The sequence below is a fragment of the Bos indicus genome, chromosome 1 (genome assembly GCF_029378745.1).
Source record: "Bos indicus isolate NIAB-ARS_2022 breed Sahiwal x Tharparkar chromosome 1, NIAB-ARS_B.indTharparkar_mat_pri_1.0, whole genome shotgun sequence".
Lineage (NCBI taxonomy): Eukaryota > Metazoa > Chordata > Mammalia > Artiodactyla > Bovidae > Bos > Bos indicus.
In genome coordinates this window covers 140,599,045-140,624,334 of record NC_091760.1, presented here as the reverse complement: position 1 = coordinate 140,624,334, position 25,290 = coordinate 140,599,045, and the positions used below count along the sequence as shown (strand labels likewise).

Below are 25,290 nucleotides of genomic sequence, written 5' to 3'. Positions count from 1 at the left end.
TCATGGATCATGATAAATTCATTCACCCAAATAATGTGGACCCCAGTATGAGTCAACATCCAAATACTAATTCCAATTACTGTGGTAATTCATGAGCTGGTGTATTAAAAAGATCAGGGTACCCCACTTTGCCCTTCTCCTCTCAACTCTTCTCTTCTGCATCACTGTATCTCACCCAGAAACAGCCAGCCCCTTCGGCATGCCTTCCCTGGGCTATAATTAGAAGTCGTATTTCCCCTGTGACATAGAGACCCTGGGCCCTTAAAAAAGATAAAAATGAAAAAGTTAAAGCCAGAGGTCATGTGATGTAGTATAGTTCTCATAACTAGCCCGGCGCACAGCCCCCAGGAGCCCCTTTCCTGAGTTGCATTATGTTTTCCCTGATTGTGTGAGTGTGTGTGTATAACCTTTTGTCGTTCAGTCACTCAGTCACATCCAACTCTTTGCAAACCCATGGACTATAGCACACCAGGCTTTTCTGTCCTTCACCACCTCCTGGTGCTTGCTCAAACTCATGTCCATCGAGTCGGTGATGCCATCCAATCGTCTCATGCCCTGTCGTCCCCTTCTCCTCCTGCCTTCAATCTTTCCTAGCAGCAGGGTCTTTTCCAGTGAGTCGGCTCTTCTCATCAGGTAGCCAAAGTACTGGAGCTTCAGTTTCAGCATCAGTATTACAATGAATATTCAGTTGATTTCCTTTAGGATTGACTGGTTTGATCTCCTTGCAATCCAAAGGACTCTCAACACCACAGTTCAAAAGCATCAATTCTTTGGCACTCAGCCTTCCTTATGGTCCAACTCTCACATCCATAATGACTACTGGAAAAACCATAGCTTTGACTATACAGACCTTTGTCAGCAAAGTAATGTCTCTGTCCTTTAATATGCTGCCTAGGTTTGTCATTGGAGAAGGAAATGGCAACCCACTCCAGTACTATTGCTTGGAAAATCCCATGGATGGAGGAGCCTGGTAGACTGTAGTCCATGGGGTCACAAAAGTCAGACATGACTGAGCAACTTCACTCACTTTCAGTTCAGTTCAGTTCAGTTGCTCAGTCATGTCCAATTCTTTGCAACCCCACGAACTGCAGCACTCCAGGCCTCCCTGTCCATCACCAACTCCCGGAGTCCACCCAAACTCATGTCCATTGAGTCAGTGATGCCATCCAACCATCTTATCCTCTGTCATCCCCTTCTCCTCCTGTCCTCAATCTTTCCCAACATCAGGGTCTTTTCCAATGAGTTAGCTCTTCACATCAGGTGGCCAAAGTATTGGAGTTTCAGCTTCAACATCAGTCCTTCCATTGAACACCCAGGACTGATCTCCTTTAGGATGGACTGGTTGGATCTCCTTGCAGTCCAAGGGACTCTCAAGAGTCTTCCCCAACACCACAGTTCAAAAGCATCAATTCTTCGGCACTCAGCTTTCTTTACAGTCCACCTCTCACATCCATACATGACCACTGGAAAAACCATAGCCTTTAGGTTTGTCATAGCTTTTCTTCCAAGGAGCAAGGGTCTTTTAATTTTGTGGCTGCAGTCACCATCTGCAGTGATTTTGGAGCCCAGGAAAATGAAGTCCGTCAGTGTTTGCATTGTTTCCCCATTCATTTGCCATGAAGTGGTGGGACTGGATGCCATGACTTTCGTTTTTTGAATATTGAGTTTTAAGCCAGGTTTTTCACTCTCCTCTTTCACCTTCATCAAGAGATTCTTTAGTTCCCCTTCACTTTCTGCCATAAGGGTGGTGTCATCTGCATATCTGAGGTTACTGATATTTCTCCTGGAAATCTTGATTCCAACTTGTCCTTCATCCAGCCTGCCATTTTGCGTGATGTACTCTGCATATAAGTTGAATAAGCAGGGTGACAATATTCTGCCTTGATGTACTCCTTTCCCAGTTTGGAGCCAGTCTGTTTTTCCACGTCTGGTTCTAACTGTTGCTTCTTGACCTACGTGCTGGTTTCTCAGGAGGCAGGTTAGGTGGTCTGGTATTCCCATCTCTTTAAGAATTTTCCACAGTTTGTTGTGATCCACACAGTCAAAGGCTTTATTTAGCGTAGTCAGTGAAGCAGAGTAGATGTTTTTCTGGAATTCTCTTGCTTTTTCTACCATCCAACAGATGTTGGCAATTTGATCTCTGGTTCCTCTGCCTTTTCTCAACCCAGCTTGAACATCTGGAAGTTCTTGGTTCATATTCTATTGAAGCCTGGGTTGGAGAATTTTGAACATTACTTTGGTAGCATGTGAAATGAGTGCAATTGTGCGGTAGTTTGAACATTCTTTGGCGTTGCCCTTCTTTGGCATAATCTTTGTCACAATGTAAAAGTTCCTGAATCTGAAAAGATCTTGATGAGATACACTTGCATTTTTTTCATTAGCATTTGAGTTTTTTATGCTACTCTCATTGACCTACATTGTCTATGTTCAAGAAAATGAAAATTATAAATGAACAATGTAATGGAAACAGGTCTGATGGCCACCTAGGAAAGACTGTTCTTTCACAGGAAAGCATTTCTAACCCATCTGAGGGTAATGATTGTCAACTTTCCAAGTGCACGGGGACCACACAGGAGCAAACATTTCTCTTATTTTCACTAGCCATCTGCTGCGACTTCTCAATTGTGGCCCTTGAAAGTCTGCCACTGGCTGGTAGCCCCCAGGAGACACTGGACCTCAGGCATCTTTGCGGGGGCTTCACCCTGGCCCTGCTCTCCCCCCAGCAAAGCATCCTGCCTCCAGAACTTGCCCATGAGCTGCTCATGGTGGAAACAGGCCTTGGGCTCCTACTGGGTCCGGGGCCATGCCTGAGACCCACTGTTTCTCCCCTCCCCTCCCAACCGTCATCAAACACAGGGGTCCCTGGCATGGGGGTGACACACCTCGACTACCCCCTGCTTTATTTGAAATTCAGCTTTCCTACTGTGTCCAGTTCAGCCCTGATATCACCTTTTGATGACGAAAAGTGAACACAGACATTCATAGTCACCATAACCACAAAATACCTGACCACTAATCTCTGAACGTCCATGCAACATGCTAGGAGGACAAGAGAGAAGAACAAAGAGCAAGAAGGGAAAACCAGGCTGGCAGAAACCCAGTTCCTCCGGCCAACATGAATCCACCCAGTGTCCTCAGGCAGTAGCTGAGAGTGTGGACCGTGGGCATGCGGCCACACCATATGCGGTGCCACAGCCCACGCTCTCAGCCTTTGTGTTCAGATCTGTGACCTGGCGAAGACATTGAGCCTCTCTCTGCCTCAGTTTCCCCTTCTGTAAAAGGAATGGCCAGTGGAAACAAAAGGATAGTCATGCTGAGTGAGTGAGTTCGCATGGGAACCCAGCGCAGGGCACCTTAGGAGCAGCGTGGCGTGTCAGCTGTGTTTCCTGAGGCCAGAGAAAGCGAGAGACACTGCGGGACACCTGGTTGCGAGTGCTGCGTGCACTGTGAGCATGTGCAGAGATGACCAGACACCAAGGAGGTCTCCTTCCTGGCCCATCTCCCAGCCCACGTTCTTACTAAACCAGCCCCCCAGGCACAGGGGTCAGGCTGCACCAAACATTCCACAAATGACCACTTGCCCTAAAGGTGGGCAGCTCTCGCCCCTCTGTCCTCTTCCAGCTCCTCTGCCAATGGCTCATTTCTAAATCCAGAGCACCCCTGCTGGTATTTCACAAAGCCCTGTGAGTTTTCTCAAGCTGCCATGCGTCATGGGCTTCAGGCAGGCCAGCACAAAGTTCCATCTTCGCATGTCACTATCTGATCCCGCTGCAGAACACAAAGCATTTTTAGCTGACGACGCATTCCTGACACATCAGCCTGTCCTGTGGGCAAGGGGTTTACTCCAGGCAACAGGAGGAGTTGTGCTGGGCTACCGCAGTTTAAGTTAGGTGCAAGAAAACACATGTACCTTAAAGGAGTCTGCTTACGTTAACCAGAAAATTAGGCTCAACTTGTAGAAGCTTCTTAATGAGCAGTTAGAAGTATCTTTACGTAGCCTACGTGGTCCTGGCTTCCTGGGGCCAGGGTGCAGAGAATCTGCTGGGTTACTCCTGCTTGGGGACAGTTCTGGAGGGGCCTGTTGGCATTGGGTTTATAACACTTGACTGAACTGCTGTTTTCCAGACCTCTTTTCTTCCTGGCACTCTGTGGCAATTTGGTGCAAATGATATTTTTCAAGAGACCGCAGAGGGTCAGTGTCTCACGAAGGCTGTGCCCACACCCCTGAGTGATTTCAGGGAGTGATTGATGGGGGCCCAGCACTGGGCAGCAGTAAGAACATGCCAACAGCTGTGGTAACACGCTCGTGTTTTCTTGTCCTCCAGAGCTGGGCGAGATTAAAAATGTCACCACCACGCAGCCTTCCCTAGAGCTGGATGGGCTGGAGAAATACACCAACTACAGCATCCAGGTGCTGGCCTTTACCCGGGCTGGAGACGGCGTCCGGAGCGAGCAGATCTTCACCCGGACCAAAGAGGATGGTGAGCACGGGGGCAGGGCGTGGGGGCTCAGGTCCTGTCTGAACCTCCAGGGGACACACAGGAGGCTCCTGCCACGTGGCAGCATTCCCAGGAAGGAGCCATTGTTGGAAAGGCTGGGTCAGAGAGTTAACTCACCCACCGATTCCTGACTTGGCTCCTTGAACAGTTTTGCTGCCTTCCTAAAATATTCCAGCACAATTCAGACCACACTTCCTGTGTCACCTTGTTTGATTTATCCATTGTTTCTCTCTTCCCCTATAATTTTTCATTCTTTTTTGGGGAGCTATGTGCAAAGTCGCTTCAGTTGTGTCTGACTCTGTGCAATCCCATGGGCTGTAGCCCACCAGGCTCTGCTGTCTGTGAGATTCTCCAGGCAAGAATACTGGAGAGGGTTGCCATGCCCTGCTCCAGGAGATCTTCTCTACCCAGGGATCAAACCCACGTCTCTTACATCTCCTGCACTGGCAGGCAGATTACCACTAGAGCCACCTGGGATGCCCATTAGAATAATTTCAGTGCCTCTTCAGCTATTAGTGTAAGCTCTGACCAATTCCATCTCTCCACTTAAAAATTATGTAATAATCTACATTGTCCTATGCTTTGCCAGCTTTGGAGTAACATTAAAATAAGCCCTCAATTGAGAATTTCATGTTAATTTTTTAAAATTTCTTACAAGGGTTTTTGGGGCTTCCTTCATGGCTCAGTTGGTAAAGAATCCACCTGCAATGCAGGAGACCCCAGATTGATTCCTGGATTGGGAAGATCCACTGGAGAAGGGAAAGGCTACCCACTCCAGTATTCTGGCTGGAGAATTCCATGGACTGTATAGTCCATGGGATCACAAAGAGTCGGACACAACTGAGCGACTTTCACTTCTACAAGGGTTTATGATAATTTAGTAAAATTTTAATTATAGCACATTTCTCAGATCACTAATCTTACCATTCCATGCAGTTTGGACTTGTTATATGGCTGTTTCCCAATCCTACAAAAACTGTATGGCAAATCATTTTTTTATATTAAGGGAAAGCCTGGGGTGCCTTATCCAAGATGTGCTGAAGAATAATTTGACTTCTGATACATACTATAGCTGAAGAAGGAAATATCAACCCACTCCAGTATGCTTCCGTAGGAAATCCCATGCACAGAGGAGCCTGGCGGGTTACAGTCCATGGAGGTCACAAAGAGCCAGACATTACTGAGTGATGAAGCATGAGCAGACATATTATAGCAATAGTGAAAAAGCAGTTTCCACCTTAGTAAAGGAAGGGGCAACTGGTGTCAAATTGATACCTGTGTGGGACTTTCCAGATTGGAGTTCAGAATTACACCAGAGCCAGGGTTGAGATGCAACCACTACACCTAAATTTTGTGCTGTTTTGGCTCCACGATTTTTTTTTTTTTTAACATCTTTCAGGCCTAAGTTCCCTAGGAAGCTGGTCAGGGCAGGGGTGGGAGAGCTATTGTTCACTGCCCATGACTGCCTGTGTATGGGCGGAGTCCTTTAAAGATGTCCTTTACTGTGTGTGAGTGTGTGTGTGTGAGTGTGTGTGTGTGTGTGTGTGTGTGTTCAGTCACTCAATCATGTCCAGCTTTCTGTGGCCCTATGGACTATAGCCCACCAGGGTCCTCTGCCCATGGGATTCTCCAGGCAAGAACACTGGAGTGGGTTGCCATGTCCTCCCCCAGGGGATCTTCCCAACCCAAGGATTGAACCCGCGTCTCTTGTGTCTCCTGCATTGGCAGGTGGGTTCTTCACCACTAGCGACACCTGGGAAGCCCGAAGTCCTTTGCTACCTAGGATATAAGCATGCTGCTGCTTCACCCCATGGCTGTCCTGTGGGAACAAGGCTAGGGTCATGCACTTGGAGGCCTGGAGACTCTCTCCCCTTCAGCTTGTCTGTCTTCTAAGGACACTGCCCTGATGTTTACAGCACCTCTCTCTGCTCTCCCCTCAGGGAACCCAGCCCTCCCCCTGAAGCAGCCTATCCATCCACCCTTCCACCATCATCTTCACTAGCCCTTCTTGCATTCTAGTTGCTACACACAAATTAAACCGCATCACCCCCAGTCTTTCTAGTACACACAAGTAATTATTCCCAGTTATAGGCAGGTGCCAGTCATTTTGCCCAGTTATTGGATTCTTTAGGGAAATCTAAGGCATCACCGACTCGATGGACATGAGTTTGGGTAAACTCCGGGAGTTGGTGATGGACAGGGAGGCCTGGCGTGCTGTGATTCATGGGGTCACAAAGAGTTGGACACGACTGAGCGACTGAACTGAACTGAAGGTCAAAATACCATGCATTAGGAAGCCCCAGGTTCAAAGAGATGTCTGCAAAGCTATGCCCTGAGTGAATAATTTAATTCTTTAAATTATTATTTAAATAATTTAATTTTAAATACATTTAAATTTAAAATTTAAAACACAATAAATAAATTTAAAATTAAATTTAAAATAAACTTTAAATTTAAAATAATTTTTAAAATTTTTATTTATTTATTCATTTGGCTGTGCTGGGTTTCAGTTGCAGCACACACTACCTTTGAGCTGAAGCATGTGGGCTCTAGTTCCCTGACCCAGTGGGGAACTAGATCGAACCCAGGGATCAAGCCCAGGTCCTCTGCATTGAAAGTGTGGGGTCTCAGCCACCGGACTACTGGGGAAGCCCCTAATTTTTTATATGCAGTAACCAAAGAGTCTCATCAAGATGTTTGCTATGCCACCTGCTGCCCAGGGGACTTTGGCACCTTATCACACTTTCTCTGAACTGAACCATCTTCATGTACCAAATTTCCATGACAATCAGACAGCAGAGAAGTAGAATCTAAAAAGTGAACTGATGTGTGCAAACATCACCTAACCTGACACATAGTGGGACGGTTCCTGACACTAGACATTTGATTATTTAATCTCCACTCCTTCAGAGCGAGGGTGGAACTGTCTTTTGCATTGCTAAGCAATAACACAGATGTCACTGGAATTAGTATTTAAAGAACAAATTGATTGGCAACATGAATTTTAACACCTGAATTTTTCAGAAGAAAGTGCAGAAATCCAGTGAAAGGGGAAGCCTCTCCACTTCCCCTTGATCCTCACTGAGTGGATTTCAGAGTGCTGCAGCTGAAATCCAGCACAGCCAAATGAATAAATAAATACAAAATTTAAAAATTATTTTAAATGTAAACTTTATTTTAAATTTAATTTTAAATTTATTTATTTATTGTGTTTTAAATTTAAATGTATTCAAATTGATCCTCATTGGGATCAATTTTTAATTACTCCTCCAAATTTAGAAATCATCATAGAGTTCTATCTCAAAGCTTGGCCCTAAGACCCAAAGTCTAATTTTTTAATCAATTATTCCCTTCTTTCATATCCAGTGCTAATAATAAGGGGAGATGCAATTGATTGCAGAAGGTCTTGCCTCAGGTATATCAGTTAGCCCAGGAAGGAGGTCAGAAATTCCACTTGTGATAGTGAGTGGATAAAGAGTAGTACAAAACTGAGGGTCAATATTTACTTGAGATAAATCATTAGCATGTTCAAAAAGAAGCAGAGTAGAGATTGGGGGAAAGGAGAGAAAAACTGGTATAACAATAAGCCTGTCTCCCAGAGTCACATAAAAAAACTCACCAATCTAGAAATGGTGAAGAATTGTGCCAGCCATGGATGTGAATTGGACCAAAAAAAAGGCTAAGTGCTGAAGAATTGATGCTTTTGAACTGTGGTGCTGGAGAAGACTCTTGAGAGTCCCTTGGACAGCAAGGAAATCAAACCAGACAATCCTAAAGGAAATCAACCCTGAATAGTCATTTGAAGGGCCAGTGCTGAAGCTGAAGCTCCAATACTTTGGCCACCAGATGCAAAGAACTGACTCCTTGAGAAAGACCCTGATGCTGGGAAAAATTGAGAGCAGGAGGAGAAGGGAATGACAGAGAATGAGATGGTTGGATGGCATCACCAACTCAATGGACATGAGTTTGAACAAGCTCTGGGAGTTGGTGATGGAGATGGAAGCCTGGTATACTGCAGTCCATGGGGTCACAAAGAGTCAGACATGACTGAGCAATTGAACTGAACTGAAGTAGTTTATCAGTGTCTATAAAGATTCTTGGAGAAGGCAATGGCAACCCACTCCTGTACTCTTGCCTGGAAGATCCCATGGGCGGAGGAGCCTGGTAGGCTGCAGTCCATGGGGTCGCTAAGAGTCAGACACGACTGAGCGACTTCACTTTCACTTTTCACTTTTCACTTTCATGCATTGGAGAAGGAAATGGCAACCCACTCCAGTGTTCTTGCCTGGAGAATCCCAGAGACAGAGAAGCCTGGTGTGCTGCCATCTATGGGGTCATACAGAGTTGGACACGACTGAAGCAACTTAGCACCAGCATAGATTCTTGGTCGTATTCTCCAAGAATATGGAGATCCTTCATATACATCTGTGATGTAGAATGTTGGACAAATTATTGGGTCCATAGACAAGTCTCACATCCATCAGGACCACAGTCATGGTCCATGGATACATTCTTGAGGTCTGGAAGAATTGCTTACATTTCAGATTCTCTTCCCAATGTTCAATGAGAACTGTTCAGTCAATGAGAACTTGGATTTTTATTATTGCTTCAAGACCACAAAAGATTACTTATGGATGTAGCTTTCTGGTTCTGAACGAAGACAACCAATTCTGAATTCTAAAATGTTCGTGAAATCCTAATACCATTTTATTTGCTTGAGATTGTAATCTGAGCAAAGCCATGGAGAAACAGAACACACACAAACATGATCTAATAATTTTCCAATTATTTTCATCCTGCATGCATAAGGTCATTTCAGCCTTGATCCTTTGCTGCAAAGTAAACACTGCACATGTATAAATAGAGATGGTTTAAGTGCAAATATTTACTGAACGCATCGCAGTGCACAGAGCTCTGGGAACTGACGTGTGGGAAGGTCAACAGGAACTGTGACATGTGATCTTTGGTGCCTCCTGCCATGGTTAACAATCTCCTTGCTAGGACATCTGAAAGTGGAGCTAAGAGAAAGAGAAAAAAACAAGAGGATCAGGATATTTCTGAGTCCTCTGGCCATTCCTATCTTGAGCCATGCATCCCCTGGACAGCACGGATGGTGTGTTCTCAGATGATAGAGTAACCGCACCTTGGTTTACCTTAGAAGTGATGGACTCTGTGTGTGGTGTGTGTGTGTGTGTGTGTATTTGTCTAGCCACCAGCAGTGCCACCCTTCAGGAAACACGGAAGGCTTTGTATCAACCCTGCCCCAGAGTCCTGCTGCAGCTGGCAGGGTTGGGATTTGCTCTGTGCCATAGTCACACTCACAGCCACACAGTAGACCAGGGCATCCCAGGAGGCCTTCCACCCTGTGAGCATCAAAACTCCCTGCACTATGGGGATCCTCACATGGGCTCCTGGGGCCCCCAGAGGTGTCCGGTGGTGATCGGGAAGCCCTTGGGGGACTCCCTGCTCTGCTTCAGGAAGAGCCCCTCCACTTCCATCATGTTGTACATGGGTCTCCCACATGATACTTTAAAAGATTTTCCCACTTTAAGGCTTTTTGGAAACCACAGCTCTTGTGAGAGCAAAGGCCAGACATACTGGAGTGTGATGGAGACTGCTTGGGTGTGAGGATACACCCATCGTGGGTATGTCCCTGCACCCCCATGTCCCCTGCTCATGGCTCAGAGAAGCCACGTGGAGCCGTGGCTCCAGTGGGCCCAGGTGTGCTGGTGGGCCACATGCACACACAGGTGCACACACACATCACACACATCACATACACACATGGCACACATGCACACACACGCAGTACACACATACCACATGCACTATGCACATAGACTTACACTATACATAACACACCACACATACCACATACACATACACCACACAAATACGCAATATGCACAAACCACACACACCACAAACACGTACTTACACTATGCATAGCACACACACTCTACACACATCACGTACACATGTGACAAGCATGCACATGTACACAATATACACACACCACACGCATGCACACATAAACTGCATACACACCACAAACACCACCACACATACCAGACACACACACACTATATACATACACTCACATGACACGTACCATCTGCACCACACACACCACGTACACATACATTACGCATATGCACGCACACTATAAACACATATTACACATACCGCACACACACCATATATCATGTACACCACATACACACAAACACACCATTTGCACAGTACCCATGCAGACATACTATACACACACATCTCACACATCACACAAATCACAAAGCACACATCACATACACAAATACTGCACACACCAAACAAGCCATAAACCACACACACACACACACACACACACGCACACACACCCCTGCCTATGGCTGATCATTGAGGCCAGAAAAATGATGATGATAAAAATGAAGTTGACCAAAGTGTCTGTAAGATCCTTAGACATCTGTCTTACTTCAAATCAAGGCAGGGTTTTTACAGAGCAATAACATTGATGTTTCACATTAAGATACACTATTAGATGGCTGGACTATATGGATGCATTTTCTATGTTGTACAGCAAATCCTCAAAACCTTAAAATACAAATTCATTATCTGACCATCTCCTGGGGTCAGGAGTCCAGGTACCGTTGTCTGAGTACCCCCGACTCAGGACCTCACAGGCTGAAATCACCATGGCTACTGGGCCTGGAGTCTCATCTGAGGTTAGGTTCTCACCCAAGTTCACTGGTGTGCATGCTTAGTCGTGTCCAACTCTTTGTGACACTATGGACCATAGCCTGCCAAGCTCCTCTATTCACAGGATTCTCCAGGCAAGACAGAGAGAGTGAAAGTCACTCAGTTGTGTCCGACTCTTTGCGACCCCATAGACTACAATGGAATTCTCCAGGTCAGAATACAGGAGTGGGTGGCCGTTCCCTTCTCCAGGGGATCTTTCCAACCCAGAGATCGATCCCAGGTCTCCCACATTGCAGATGGATTCTTTACCAGCTGAGCCACAAGGGAAACCCAAGAACACTGAAGTGGGTAGCCTATTCCTTTTCCAGGGGATCTTCTTGACCCAGGAATCAAACCAGGGTCTCCTGCATTGCAGGCAAATTCTTTACCAACTGAGCTAAGAGGGAAGCCCCACACAAGAATCCTGGGGTAGATTTCTATGTTCTCCTCCAGGGGATCTTCACAGCCTAGGGATCAAACCCACGTCTCTTATGTCTCCTGCATTGGCAGGCAGGTTCTTTACCTGCTGGCCACATAGGAAACCCAAGCTCACTGGTGTTGAGCAGGATCCATTTCCGTGTGACCTCAGGGCTGAGACCATCTTCTTGGCTCCAAGAGGCCATGCTCCCATCCCTGTCATGTGGCCAAGCAGGGTCTCATGGTCATGTGGTCACAGTGGGGCAGCTTGCCCCTCGTCACCCACAGGACCTTGTCTCTACAGTTCTAACCCCTGTCTGACCTCTAGACCCTCTTTTAAGCTGCTCATCTGATTAGGTCTGGCCCACCCAAGGTACTCCCCTTTCAATTAACTTAAAGCCAACTGATTGTGTCCTTAATATATCTGCAAAATCCCTTCACCTTTGCACAATATGTAACCTGATTTTGAGAATTATCCATCCATCACAGTGACAGGTACCACCTACATGGAGGGGGAAGTAATTACGCAGGTGTGTACATCAGGGGGTGAGAATCTTGGGCGCTGTCTTAGAACCCTGCCTGCCACACTGAGCTCATTTAGAAAGTCTGCTTGGAGGACCTCATATGTTCCAGACACTGGCCAGGGCCCTGGAGACACAGGAGACAACAGGATGACCTGGTGAGACTTGCAGGCTGGTGGGGGAGTCAGATATTTACCAGTCACTCCTGAGTGGGTTACGACCCCAAGTATCATGAAGAAGAGTCTTCAGAGAACCCGGGAGTCCTAACCTCATCAAAGCTGGTGACAGAGAGGGTTTTCTTGAGAAAGTGGGAGTTAGCAGAAGATGAGTGATGAGTAAGAGTTGTCAAAGACGAGGTGGAGGGTGGGAAATGACCCCAGGCAAGAGGAGCCTAAGGCTGTCGGTCATCATGTGTCAGTGACCTGATGTGAGAGATGCACCCCACAGCTGGGGACCTAAAATAGGGTCCAGTTCTAAGGAATGACATAGAGCTGGGAAGAAAGCCCAGTATCTGACTGGATTTGTCCACATGGAGGTTTAAAGGGCAACTTTACATGTCCACTGACAGACAGTGAGGAGGGAAGAGAAATTCTAGTTTTGGCTTTTGCAACCAAGAAGATGGCTGTGCCAGTCCCTGCACTAGGGGAGGAGGGAGGTGTCAGAGAGAAGGTGGTGAGCCCTGTTTGGAAAAGGATAGTTCTAAGGTTTGTGAGTCAAGAGTGGAAATGCCGGGGTGATCGGATATTTGTTAGATGTATGAGCTCTCAGAGCACCTCGCTGCAGAGAGCAGGTCCAGGCACTTGCTCTGCAACAAGAGAAGCTACAGCAACGAGAAACCTGTGCACCACAAGTAGAGAAAGCCCACACACAGCAACAAACATCCAGCACAGCCAAAATAAATGAATAAATAAAATGTTTAACTGACTAAAAGGAAACACCAGGGAGGAAGGGCATTCAGGCTAAGTTGACCTCACTGGAATTTTGCAGAAGGCAAATGAGGATGATCAGATATTACCTAGGGGTGACAGAAAATGGAGACTTTGATCAGACATTGTGGGAATTTCAAGTGTAGTATGGCAGCTTCCCAGGTGGAGCAGCAGTAAAGAATCTGTCTGCAATGTAGGAGATGCAGGAAACATGGATTCAATCCCCAAGTCAGGAAAATCCCCTGGAAGAGGAAACGGCAACCCACTCCAGTATTCTTGCCTGGGAAAGCCCATGGACACAGGAGCCTGGCAGGCTACAGTCCATGGGGTCACAGAGTTGGACATGACTGAGTGACTGAGCTAACTGATTGAGCAGGATTCTTGTTGAAGTGAGCTTTTAGAGGACATGGCCAAGAATAGGGCTTAGGCAGTTCTCAGATCATTGGTCCAAGATTTGGCCCAAGATTGTGTTAGCACCCAGGGTGGCTGTAACAATGTCCCTCAGACTGGGGGACCAACAGCAGGAATGTGTCCTCTCACGGTTCTGGAGGCCAGAAGGTCAAGGTCAGGGTGTAGGCAGGGTCTGTTCCTCCAGAGGGCTGTGAGGGAGCACAGCTCCCCGGCTTGCAGGGCATCTTCTCCCTGTCTTTACATCATTTCCCCCTGCCACGGCCTCTCTGTGTCTACACCTCCTTTTTCACAAAGACACCAGCCACACTGGGTCAGGGCTCCCCCAAATGACCCCTTTAACTTGATTGTCTCTGTAAAGATACCATCTCCAGATAAGGTCACTTCCTGGGGTAGTAGAGTTAGAGCTTCCACATGTGGGTGTCAACTGGGAAAAAAAAAAAGCACAACATGAGAATTGTGAATTAAGTTTTATTTGTGGCATAATGAGGACTGTATCTTGGGAGACAGGTTTTCAGATAGCTCTGAGAAACTACCCCAAAGAAGTAGGGGGATGGTCAGTGTATATATGATTTTTGTGAAGGGGTTACTTACAGTCAAACATGTTTTGGCAGAGACTCACTGCTGGTCATAAGGAGCAGGTGTCACCATGAAAGATTTTAGTGCTTTGGTAGATATGAGGAGAGGCAAGAAGTGGGCTCGTAAAATCTTCTGCTCTATCTGAAGACTTGTTCTGCCAGTTCTTCCCAGAGCACACAGGGCCGCATTCCTGATTTCCACACTGAACTCCTTTCCAGAGGTGTTAAAAGTCAGAAGTTGCAGTGGCCGTGATTTAATCCTTGTAGAGGCAGATTGGCAAGTACCAGTTTGTAGTTTGCATAGGTTTGGGGGGACACAATTCAGACCCCAACACTGACTCCTGACGAGCAGAGCAGAGAGCGTGGCCAGGCCTGTGGGGTCCTGTGGGGTAGGGGGACAGAGTTGGGTGCAGCACTGGGGGAAGGGGGAAGTACCCTCATTTTGTGACTAAATATCCTACTTTTCCAGTTCCAGGCCCCCCTGCCGGGGTCAAGGCGGCAGCGGCCTCAGCCTCCATGGTCTTCGTGTCTTGGCTGCCACCCCTCAAGCTGAATGGCATCATCCGAAAGTACACGGTCTTCTGCTCGCACCCCTACCCCACAGTAAGTTTGTAAATCACCCCGTTCCTTTCAAGCATCTTCCAGAAACAAGCCTCGGCCTCCCATCTGGGTCATTCTCCTTTTGTTTCCACCTACTTGGGTCTTCCCAGTGGTTTTATTTTTCTCTCTGCTGTCTCCACATACAAAGCAAGGTTCTCATTAGCACCTCATTTGAAAATAGACTTCTGAATCCTTCTAAGGGACACAATTGTTTGGAATTATTGTTTATTGGGTGAGTTCCCACAAAACTGCCTGCTGGCTTTATCAAAATCAAAACCCAGAAGGCTTAATTGATAGTCAGTGGACAACGCCTATTGATTTTGCTGTTGCGCTTGTCTTCAAATGCCTCCCCCGCCTGCTTCCCACCTCCCACCTTGCCTTCCTTCCCTGCCCATTCCCCACTGAGACTTAACAGCAGACAAAACCCTGTTGTCCTAGAAATGAGGGACTTTATCAACAATCTGTGACCCTCCCAAGTACAGTGTGTGTTTGTGTGTGTGTGTGTGTGTGTGCACGCGCGTGTGCTCGGTTGCTAAGTCACATCCAACTCTCTGTGACTCCATGGACTGCAGCCCGCCAGACTCCTCTGTCCATGGAATTCTCCAGGCAAGCATGCTGGAGTGAGCTGTCATGCCCTTCTCCTTCCCAACCCAGCGATCCAACCTCTATCACTTGAGTCTCCTACATTGACAGGCAGGTTCTTTACCACAAGGGTCACTTGGGAAGCCCCCAAGGACAATAATTAGCTTCATTCATTGTGGAGGAATTAAAAGTTAGAGTACTTAATATGTCAAAGTGCAGTATTTATTTTCATTAATATCATCACTGAATAATACTTACAGAGTTAAACTGTTTCTTAAACAAACAAAAAAAAATTGAATATCCAAGAAGGACATGATAAAGAAAACAAAAAATGGTTTATCAAATTGATGATGTCTTCATAGAAATGTTTATGGCCTTTCCTGAGGTAGGCACTATATCCAATCCATCCTTCTATCTCCCAGCTCCTGGCATAAAACTTGACCTGCATAGCCATTCAATAAGTGCTTGTGGAATGAATATGCAAATTAAGTTTGGCTTTATTGTGGTAAAATATTATAATATAAAATGTACCTTTTCTAAGTGTTTGGTTCAGTGGCGTTAAGTCCATTCACATTGCTGGGCAACCATCACCACCATCCATCTCCAGAGCTCTTTTCATCTTCCCAAACTGAAACTCTGTCCCCGTTAAGCCCCAGCTCCCCACTCCTCCTCCCCTGGGCCCTGGCAACCACCCCACGTCTGTGTGTGTATTAGTTGCTCAGTCATGTCCTACTCTTTGCAACCCCATGGACTGTAGCCCAGCAGGCTCCTCTGCCCATGGGGTTTCCTAGGCAAGAATACTGGAGTGGGTTGCCATTCCTTCTCAAGAGGATCTTCCCAACCCAGGAAAGTCTAGGAATCTCATACATATCAGCAGAATCAGATAGTGTTTCTTTCTCTGCCTGGTTTATCTCACTGAGTGTGTTTGAGGTGAATCCACGCTGTAACATGTGTCAGAATTTCCTTCCTTTTAAAGACTGAATAGCATTCCTGAACGAATTTAGTAATTAATTTTTAATTAAAATGGCATGTTTTCCCAAGTCTAGAGTCTAAATGGGTCCAGAGGCCTGGTGGCCCCCTAAAAAGTGAGGATGATTAACAGTGGGGAGCCAGGGGGAGAACGGGGCTGAGGCTCAAAGGCGCTCATCTCTCACTGAAACGTATCAATTGTACGTTCTGCTGTTTATACATCAACAGCAGTACCTCTGGAGTTGAAGTGGAGACTTAGAAGTAATACGCTCACAGTTGGGTTTCAGAACTTGTATGACTTCATTATTTGGTTTCAAACATGCTATTAATTCTCACCTGCTGAATCCTGTGTCAGATCCTGCCATCAAAGTCTGGAGATACAGAGCCTCGTAGATGACACGGTGGGTGGCCCTGTTCCTCTGCTCAGAGGCCAAGCACTGAGGTCCCTGTGCAGGTTCTGACCCGCTGATCATCAGCCCTGTCGTAGCATCACATTCACCAAAGAGATGCTAACTTATTGCTGAAAGTGTGGCCACATTTCACTAGCATTCGAAGGGCTTCTTTTTTATTTTTTTATTGGAGGATAATTGCTTTACAGTATTGTGTTAGTTTCTGCTGTACAACAGCATGAATTGGCCATGTGTATACATATATTCCCTCCCTCTTGAGCCTCTCTCCATCCCACCCCTCTAAGTTATCACAAAGCACTGAGCTGGGCTCCCTGTGTTGTACAGCAGCCTCCCACTGGCTATCTATTTACAGAAGGTAGCATATATATGTCAAAGCTACTGTCTCAATTTGGGGTTTCTTTATTTTTATTCAGTAATTCATTTGTGTATTTGCCATAGGACTCACAATTACTGTTTGACTCTAACAAACTAGAGAGAGACCAGAAGGGTATAGGGACAACCAGCAGCTCACTCTTGTCTGTCTTCCCAACTGGCTCTTCACATCTAAACTAAAAGCCCCCACCTGGCTTGTTTAGAATTAGTTCTGAGTGACTGAGCCTTTGCTGAGCAAGCTCACATCTGCGGACCTCGGGTGCCGTGTTAGTCTTCATCCTCCCAGCCTACAAATTTCATCCTATAAAAAGAGAAGTTGCTAGCCTGATCTCAGGATGGAAAAGTGTGTAAGATGGAATATAAATGATTTGCCCAGGGATTTCCAGTCTTCCTGCACAGAATAATGGGATTCAACCTCCCAGAATCTTCTCAACAAGAGCCTTCCAAAAATTACAGTAGTGAGATCGAGCCAATCATAAAAGGTGGGAAATACAATGAACTTCTCACCCCACTGATGTCTTGCAACCACTAGCGGTGTCTTTGTGCTGTCTTTTGCTCTGCTGTGTGCTCAGTCGTATCTGACTCTCTGCGACCTCATGGACTGTAGCCCACCAGTCTCCTCTATCCATGGGATTCTCCAGGCAAGAATACTGGGGTGGGTCACCATTTCCTCCTCCAGGGAAACTTCCCCGGGATTGAACCCACACCTCTTGCATCTCTTGCACTGGTAGGCTAATTCTTTACCACTTGTGCCACCTAGGAAGCCTGTGCTATCTTTGCATGCATGCTAAGTCATTTTGGGCTTCACCTGTGGCTCAGGTGGTAAAGAATCTGCCTGCAATGTGGGAGATCTGGGTTCAATCCCTGGGTTGGGAAGATTTCCTGGAGAAGGGAAAGGCTACCCACTCCAGTATTCTGGCCTGGAGAATTCCTTGGACTGTATAGTCCAGGGGGTCACAAAGAGTTGGACATGACTGAGTGACTTTCACTAAGTCATTTCAGTCGTGTCCAACTCTTTATGACCCCATGGACTGTAACCACCAGGCTCCTCTGTCCATGAGATTCTCTAGGCAAGAATGGACCATATTAAAACAAACAAACAAACAAACAAACACTGTTGATCTAGAAGTGTATAATTATCACCGAGGTGCCTATGGTCTCCTGGGAAGTGCCACTTATTAAGCTTCTGGGAAAGCCCAGAACCCCAGAGCTGTCCTCAATAATGAAAAGTAATCAGAATCAGTTTTCTTCCATCTCTAGAGCCTCACTGCTACTCGCCTATTTCAAACATCATTTAAGACCACGAGGTCTATTTTTAATAGACTTTATTTTTTAGAGCAGTTTTAGGTTGACAGCAAAATTGAGTGTGAGCTGCAGAGATTTCTCATCTGAGACCTATTTTTAAAATAATACCATTACAAGGAAAGATCAGAGAGAACTAATGCAAGTCTCTTCAGAGGTGAAGAATTGAAAAATTCCCTCTACTAGTCTGTGCTTTCCCATGGAGTGAATAAGAAACTATAAATTACTAGAAGGGGGGATTTTTTTCCCCTGTCTTTAGTTTCTGCAATTTAATGTTAAGTCAGAAAACTGGATGCTATCAATTTTCTGAGGCTTTTGCGTTTCTGCCTATGTAGCCAAAGAAACACAAGAGGGCAGCCGTAGTTCTGCATATTTTCCCTGCTCATGTATCTGATTTTTTTTTTCTTTGAAATGACTTCATAGTCAAATGTAGAACATGGGAGGATAAATTAGGACACAGCATACTCTGTAATTTAATCTTCTTTATAAGAGTCCCTCGGCTAACCTCCTTAACAGATGTAAATTTTCTCTGAAGGTCCTCGATTCATCCCCCTTCCTTGTGGAAGGGCTTTGTTAAAAGACACAGGCTCTTTCCCCTAATATGTGAAATGCCTCGTCTGATTATAGGCATTTGTTTCATGGTGTTCTCTCAGGTCAGCTTAGTAAAAAGGCATCAGAATATGAAACTCTGTGTGTTGCCAGACAAGACACTGTAAATTTGTCTCAAGACTGATTGCCTAAAAGTGGTGCTTGGTAAACATTAATCTCATTGTAGGGGGCTAGTTGATGCCATGAGACATCCACCTCCCCAGTCAGAGCAAAATCTCAAAGTCCGTTTGATTCAGGAATTCATCCATATCATTTTGGGACCGTGGTTATTATTTTAGTACATAATGGTTGGATGATCAATTCATGCTCTATGAGAAGTGATGGAAATCTGAAGAAGCGAGCTAGCCTTGTAAGGTCCCAGGTAGAAAGAAGCTAACCTGGGCTTCCTTTCTAATAACCCTCCCCACTTAAAAGCAGACTATGAGAAGGATTATATAGTACAGAAGCATGAGGATGTAGAAATTGTCTATTTTGCAGTGCTAAGCTGATGGATGTAGAAATGTGAAATTAGATAGCCCGAACTTTTTGTTGCTAAGTCGCATCTGACTCTGCATCCCCATGGGCTGTAGCCTGCCTGGCTCCTCTGTCCATGGTATTTTTCAGGCAAGAATATTGAAGTGGGTTGCCATTTCCTCCTCCAGGGGAAACTTCTCATTAATGAAGAATAAAAATCAGAAAGCCTAAACATTATATCAATGAGCTGTGATCTACCTCAGTTATTCCAGTTTCAGATAATATTGCTAGCCAGTTCCTGCGTGTCATAAGGCTCAGTAGATGTTTCTGGGTGAGCCAATGAGACTTGTAGCAGCTGACTCTCCTCCGTGTACTCCACACCTCAGAATTAAGCAAATCTTCTGGGAAGCAAGAAAGTAACTTCCAGCAAGTCCAGAAAACATTCAAACCAAGGTAGCAGGTGTGTGGAGTTTCAGCTTCAACATCAGTCCTTCCAATGAATAGTCAGGACTGATCTCCTTTAGGATGGACTGGTTGGATCTCCTTGCAGCCAAGGGACTCTCAAGAGTCTTCTCCAACACCACAATTCAAAAGCATCAATTCTTCGGTGCTCAGCTTTTTTTATAGTCCAACACTCACATCCATACATGACCACTGGAAAAACCATAGCCTTGACTAGATGGACCTTTATTGGCAAAGTAATGTCTCTGCTTTTTAATACGCTGTCTGCTGCTGCTGCTGCTAAGTCGCTTCAGTCGTGTCCGACTCTGTGCGACCCCATAGACGGCAGCCCACCAGGCTCCTCTGTCCCTGGGATTCTCCAGGCAAGAATACTGGAGTGGGTTGGTCGTAACTTTTCTTCCAAGGAGTAAGCATCTTTTAATTTCTTGGCTGCAGTCACCATCTGCAGTGATTTTGGAGCCCAGAAAAATAAAGTCAGCCACTGTTCCACTGTTTCCTCATCTATTTGCCACGAAGTGATGGTACTGGATGCCATGATCTTAGTTTTCTGAATGTTAAGCTTTAAGCCAACTTTTTCACTCTCCTCTTTCACTTGCATCAAGAGGCTCTTTAGTTCTTCTTCACTTTCTGCCGTAAGGCTGGTGTCATGTGCATATCTGAGGTTATTGATATTTCTCCCAGCAATCTTGATTCCAGCTTGTGCTTCCTCAAGCCCAGCGTTTCTCATGATGTACTCTGCATATAAGTTAAATAAGCAGGGTGACAATATACAGCCTTGACATACTCCTTTCCCAATTTGGAACCAGTCTGTTGTTCCATGTCCAGTTCTAACTGTTGCTTCCTGACCTGCATACAGGTTTCTCAAGAGGCAAGTCAGGTGGTCCGGTATTCCCATCTCTTTCAGAATTTTCCACAGTTTATTATGATCCACACAGTCAAAGGCTTTGGCATAGTCAATAAAGCAGAAGTAGATGTTTTTCTAGAACTCTCTTGCTTTTTTGATGATCCAGCAGATGTTGGGAATTCGATCTCTGGTTCCTCTGCCTTTTCTAAAACCAGCTTGAACATCTGGAAGTTCACGGTCCACATATTGCTGAAGCCTGGCTTGGAGAATTTTGAGCATTACTTTACTAGCATATGAGATGAGTGCAATTTTGCAGTAGTTTGAGCATTCTTTGGCATTGCCTTTCTTTGGGATTGGAATGAAAACTGACCTTTTCCAGTCCTGTGGTCACTGCTGAGTTTTCCAAACTTGCTGGCATATTGAGTGCAGCACTTTCACAACATCATCTTTCAGTATTTGAAATAGCTAACTGGAATTCCATCACCTCCACTAGCTTTGTTCGTAGTGATGCTTCCTAAGGCCCACTTGACTTCACACTCCAGGATGTCTGGCTCTAGGTGAGTGATCACACCATTGTGATTATCTGGGTCGTGAACTATGTGCTAAATATGTGTTCATTTGCTCAGTCATGTCCAAGTCATGTCCAACTCTTTTGTGAATCCCTGGGCTATAGCCCATCAGGCTCCTCTGTCAATGGGATTCTCCAAGCAAAAATACTGGAGTAGGTTGCTATTCCCTCCTCCAGAGGGATTGTCCCAACCCAGGGATCAAATCCACATCTCTTACGTCTCCTGCATGGGCAAGCAGATTCTTTACCCCTAAGCCACCTGGAGAACTCATTGTGTCAAATGCTCTCTGCCTGTAGTTTTCAAACTTGTTTCCTCATGACTCACAATCAGAAATACATTTTATGATCACACTCCAGTACACACACACACACAAAACCAAAGCCTTGTAAACAACACTTCACTTACTATACACAATGCACTGTGATATTCTCTGGTATTTTCTGTTCTATGGGGTTTTTTTTCTCTTATTTTTAAAATGGTTGCTAGATCTGCTAAATTGCTTCTATGGCCCACATTTTTTAAAATACTGCTTTTCATCAGTTCATTCCGATGATGACCTTATGCAAGAGGGGATGTTATTATTCTCTTCTTCGTACTGGTACTGACATGCAGACTGTGCAGCCTGCCCAGGACACAGCTTAGCAAGGTTAAGACAGGGGCTGCAGCCCGAGGGAGCAGGACCCAGATTCTCCACCCTGACAGCTTACTGCCCTCCCCAGAGAAGTAGGCACCATTTCTCTTCAGCATCCCCAGCACTGATTTTTAGCTCAGCTTTGGCATAACCGTAATCTCCTACATCATTGTTAGATGGGCATACCTGGGCTCCCGGAGTACTGTGTCAGTTTCTTCAGTACAGGGACCACTGTTAGTCATAATACTGGAAATCCCAGTATTATGCTGAAATAGTGGGTATTCAGCAAATGCTATGTTGAATTAAACCTTCTGGATGATGGCTATGAGTCATCCAATAGAGGTTAAATTGAATAATGAAGTTTCTGCTTAATAAGGCAGAGAAAGTGTGTTAAATACTTTGGGATTCTTTCCATCCCAGAAGGATTTAGACAGAACGCCTGCACTTTTGAATCACTGAGTTGGAAATCATTCTTCCATAGTTTCAGCTACATGACCTGCTGCTGGACATCTTTTTTTTGTATATATAATAGCAAAGCTGAAAATTATGGAGATACCAGAAGTCACTTGGACTTCCTGGTGGCCCTGGTGGTAAAGAACTCATCTGCCAATGCAGGAGACATGGGAGATGTGGGTTCGATCCCTGGGTTGGGAAGAACCCCTGGAGTAGGAAATGCGACCCACATATAAGTATTCTTGCCTGGAGAATCCCATGGATGGAGGAACCTGGCGGGCTATAGTCCACGGGATCACAAAGAGTCAGACACGACTGAAGTGACTTAGCACACACAGAAGTCACCCAAAGAGTACATAGGTCGTGTTCTTTGTGTGTGTGTATACGCTAAGTACATGAAACACCTAAGTGTTTCTAAGGAAGCTCAAGAATATACTTCCCCAAAATTTTTATAAATTTTACAAAAACAAGCTGATTTTCAAATGCTTAGATGTTGGTCTGTCTTAAGGAAACTTTTCTACTTTTTTCCCCCAGGCATATGATAGTACTTATGGTACTAATTGCTAGAATAAAATTTGGTTAATCACAAGAGCATCAGTTCAGTTCAGTTGCTCAGTCATGTCTGATTCTTTGCGACCCCATAGACTGCAGCACGCCTTCCGGAGCTTGCTCAAACTCATGTTCCATTGAGTCGATGATGCCATCCAATCATCTTATCCTCTGTCATCCCCTTCTCCTGCCTTCAATCTTTCACAGCATCAGGGTCTTTTCCAATAAGTTAGTTCTTCACATCAGGTGGCCAAAGTATTGGAGTTTCAGCTTTAGCATAGATAGAGTCTAACCCATGCCTGCCACACAGAAGTGTGACAAAGACCTGCTGGCACGTGATTAACTGCATATGTATTTGTGAAACACAGGGCTTCCCAGGTGGTACTAGTGGTAAAGAAACCACCTGCCAGTGCAAAAGACATAACAGATGCAGGTTTGGTCCCTGGGTCAGGTAGATCCCCTGGAGAAGGGCATGGCAACCCACTCCAGTATTCTTGCCTGGAGAATCCTGTGGACAGCCTGGTGGGATGCAAGTTCAGTATTTCATGGCCAGTTCTGATGAAATATATTCTAAATCTGCTTTAAACTTTTTATGCTGCAATTTACATATATTTGTTGGATCCCAAGTCTTTGAGGAGTGAGGGGAAGAACATGTTATGTCTTATAATCTGATTCTTTAAAAAAAAATAAACAATAATCTGGTTCTTTCTATTCTCAATGAACCAGCCAATAACTGCTCAATATTTCTGTTAAGTCCATATAATTAAAAAATAAATCACCGTCAGTTGTCCTTCAGTTATATTAGGCATCAATCAGGTGAAGTTGTCCAGTTTCTCTAACTGATCAAAATGCAGGATCTTCCCAGGTCTCCCACATTGTAGGCAGATTCTTTACCAGCTGAGCCACCAGGGAAGCCCAAGAATACTTTAGTAGGTAGCCTATCCCTTCTCCAGAAGATCTTCCCAACCCAGGTATCGAACCTGGGTCTCCTGCATTGCAGGCAAATTCTTTACCAACTGAGCTGTGAGGGAAGCCCAACACATATGTTAAGATTGGGCAAAAGCTTGACCTTTAAAATCCTGAACCTGATTTTGTACTTTATTGAACAAAGGAAAATAGAAGCATATATTCAAATGGAATTTCTGTACAGAAACAAGCCCTGAAATTCACTTTTCAAGCCCAGTCTCACAAGATTGCCTGCCCAGTTTTGCAGATAAATTGCCAATACGCTACTGGGTTTGAGCTACAATTCATTCAGACTAGACAGTGGTGTAAGCTTCCTCATTGCTTCTTTTCTCTACCTGAGTAGCCATAGATGAAAATGCCTTTTTGATCAACTAGCTTTTGGAGCTTTTGAAAGATTCCAGCTTTGAAAACAGATCATCTTTTTGACTTGGCCTGATACAGACATGGGTTGCTATTTAAGGAAATAAATGGCTTTAAATCTTCCTCAGTTAAGAATGGCTATCCTTTCCCCAAACTGTATTTTATACCTCTATTATGTGCATCACTGAGAAGAGCCCTTCTCAAAATTTCTTTCTCATGTGTGAAAAGTTATATAATCCTAACCCAGTTCTTTTGTGTAAAATTTGTTGAATAGGTGATAGCAATCAAGTTAATAAAGCACTTTTACAGAGAGATAATTTTTATGGCAGATAGTATGACAATGGGAAAGGGATGAGCCAAAATTATAGTAAATGGAGGTGATTTTGTTAAAAAGAGAGTGAGGAATACAAGAATCCTGTAATGTCTGTCTGGTTATTGAGATGATGCCTGGATTTTAAACAATATCATGGAGAGACTACTTTCTTTATTGCCTTTTCTGGGTATCAACTGTAATTCACTTCCAGAACATTGTAACAATAATGTTTATATATGGGAGGCCCAAGATTAAAATAGTTTATGCTTGGAACTCTTTTTTAAAAGTAGTCCATAACCATTTACATAATAGCCAATCAAGCGATCTTGGTAAAGTATAGAGGAAACCACCAAAACTGACTGATGTAGAACAAGAAGCTTTAATGTGCTATTATTTCAATGGGAACCGATTATCTTAGTCTGTTTCTTTAGGAAGATCTTTGTGAAATATTATCTTCTTCTAAAGATGAGTGGATAAGAAAGCTGTGGTACATATACACAATGGAGTATTACTCAGCCATTAAAAAGAATACATTTGAATCAGTTCTAATGAGGTGGATGAAACTGGAGCCTATTATACAGAGTGAAGTAAGCCAGAAAGAAAAACACCAATACAGTATACTAACGCATATATATGGAATTTAGAAAGATGGTAACAATAACCCTGTATACGAGACAGCAAAAGAGACACTGATGTATAGAACAGTCTTATGGACTCTGTGGGAGAGGGAGAGGGTGGGATGATTTGGGAGAATGGCAT

General features: G+C 44.9%; 1 protein-coding gene across 1 annotated transcript in view; it reads left to right on the top strand.

The window, feature by feature from the left end:
- The window catches only part of DSCAM (DS cell adhesion molecule), an 857,668-nt gene that overhangs the window by 746,914 nt on the left and 85,464 nt on the right, over positions 1–25,290 (top strand). Inside the window, exons 19-20 of the mRNA XM_070795162.1 lie at positions 4,326–4,481; positions 14,557–14,690. Coding sequence (XP_070651263.1) covers positions 4,326–4,481; positions 14,557–14,690 — 290 coding nt within the window. The remainder of the gene's footprint in view (positions 1–4,325; positions 4,482–14,556; positions 14,691–25,290) is intronic.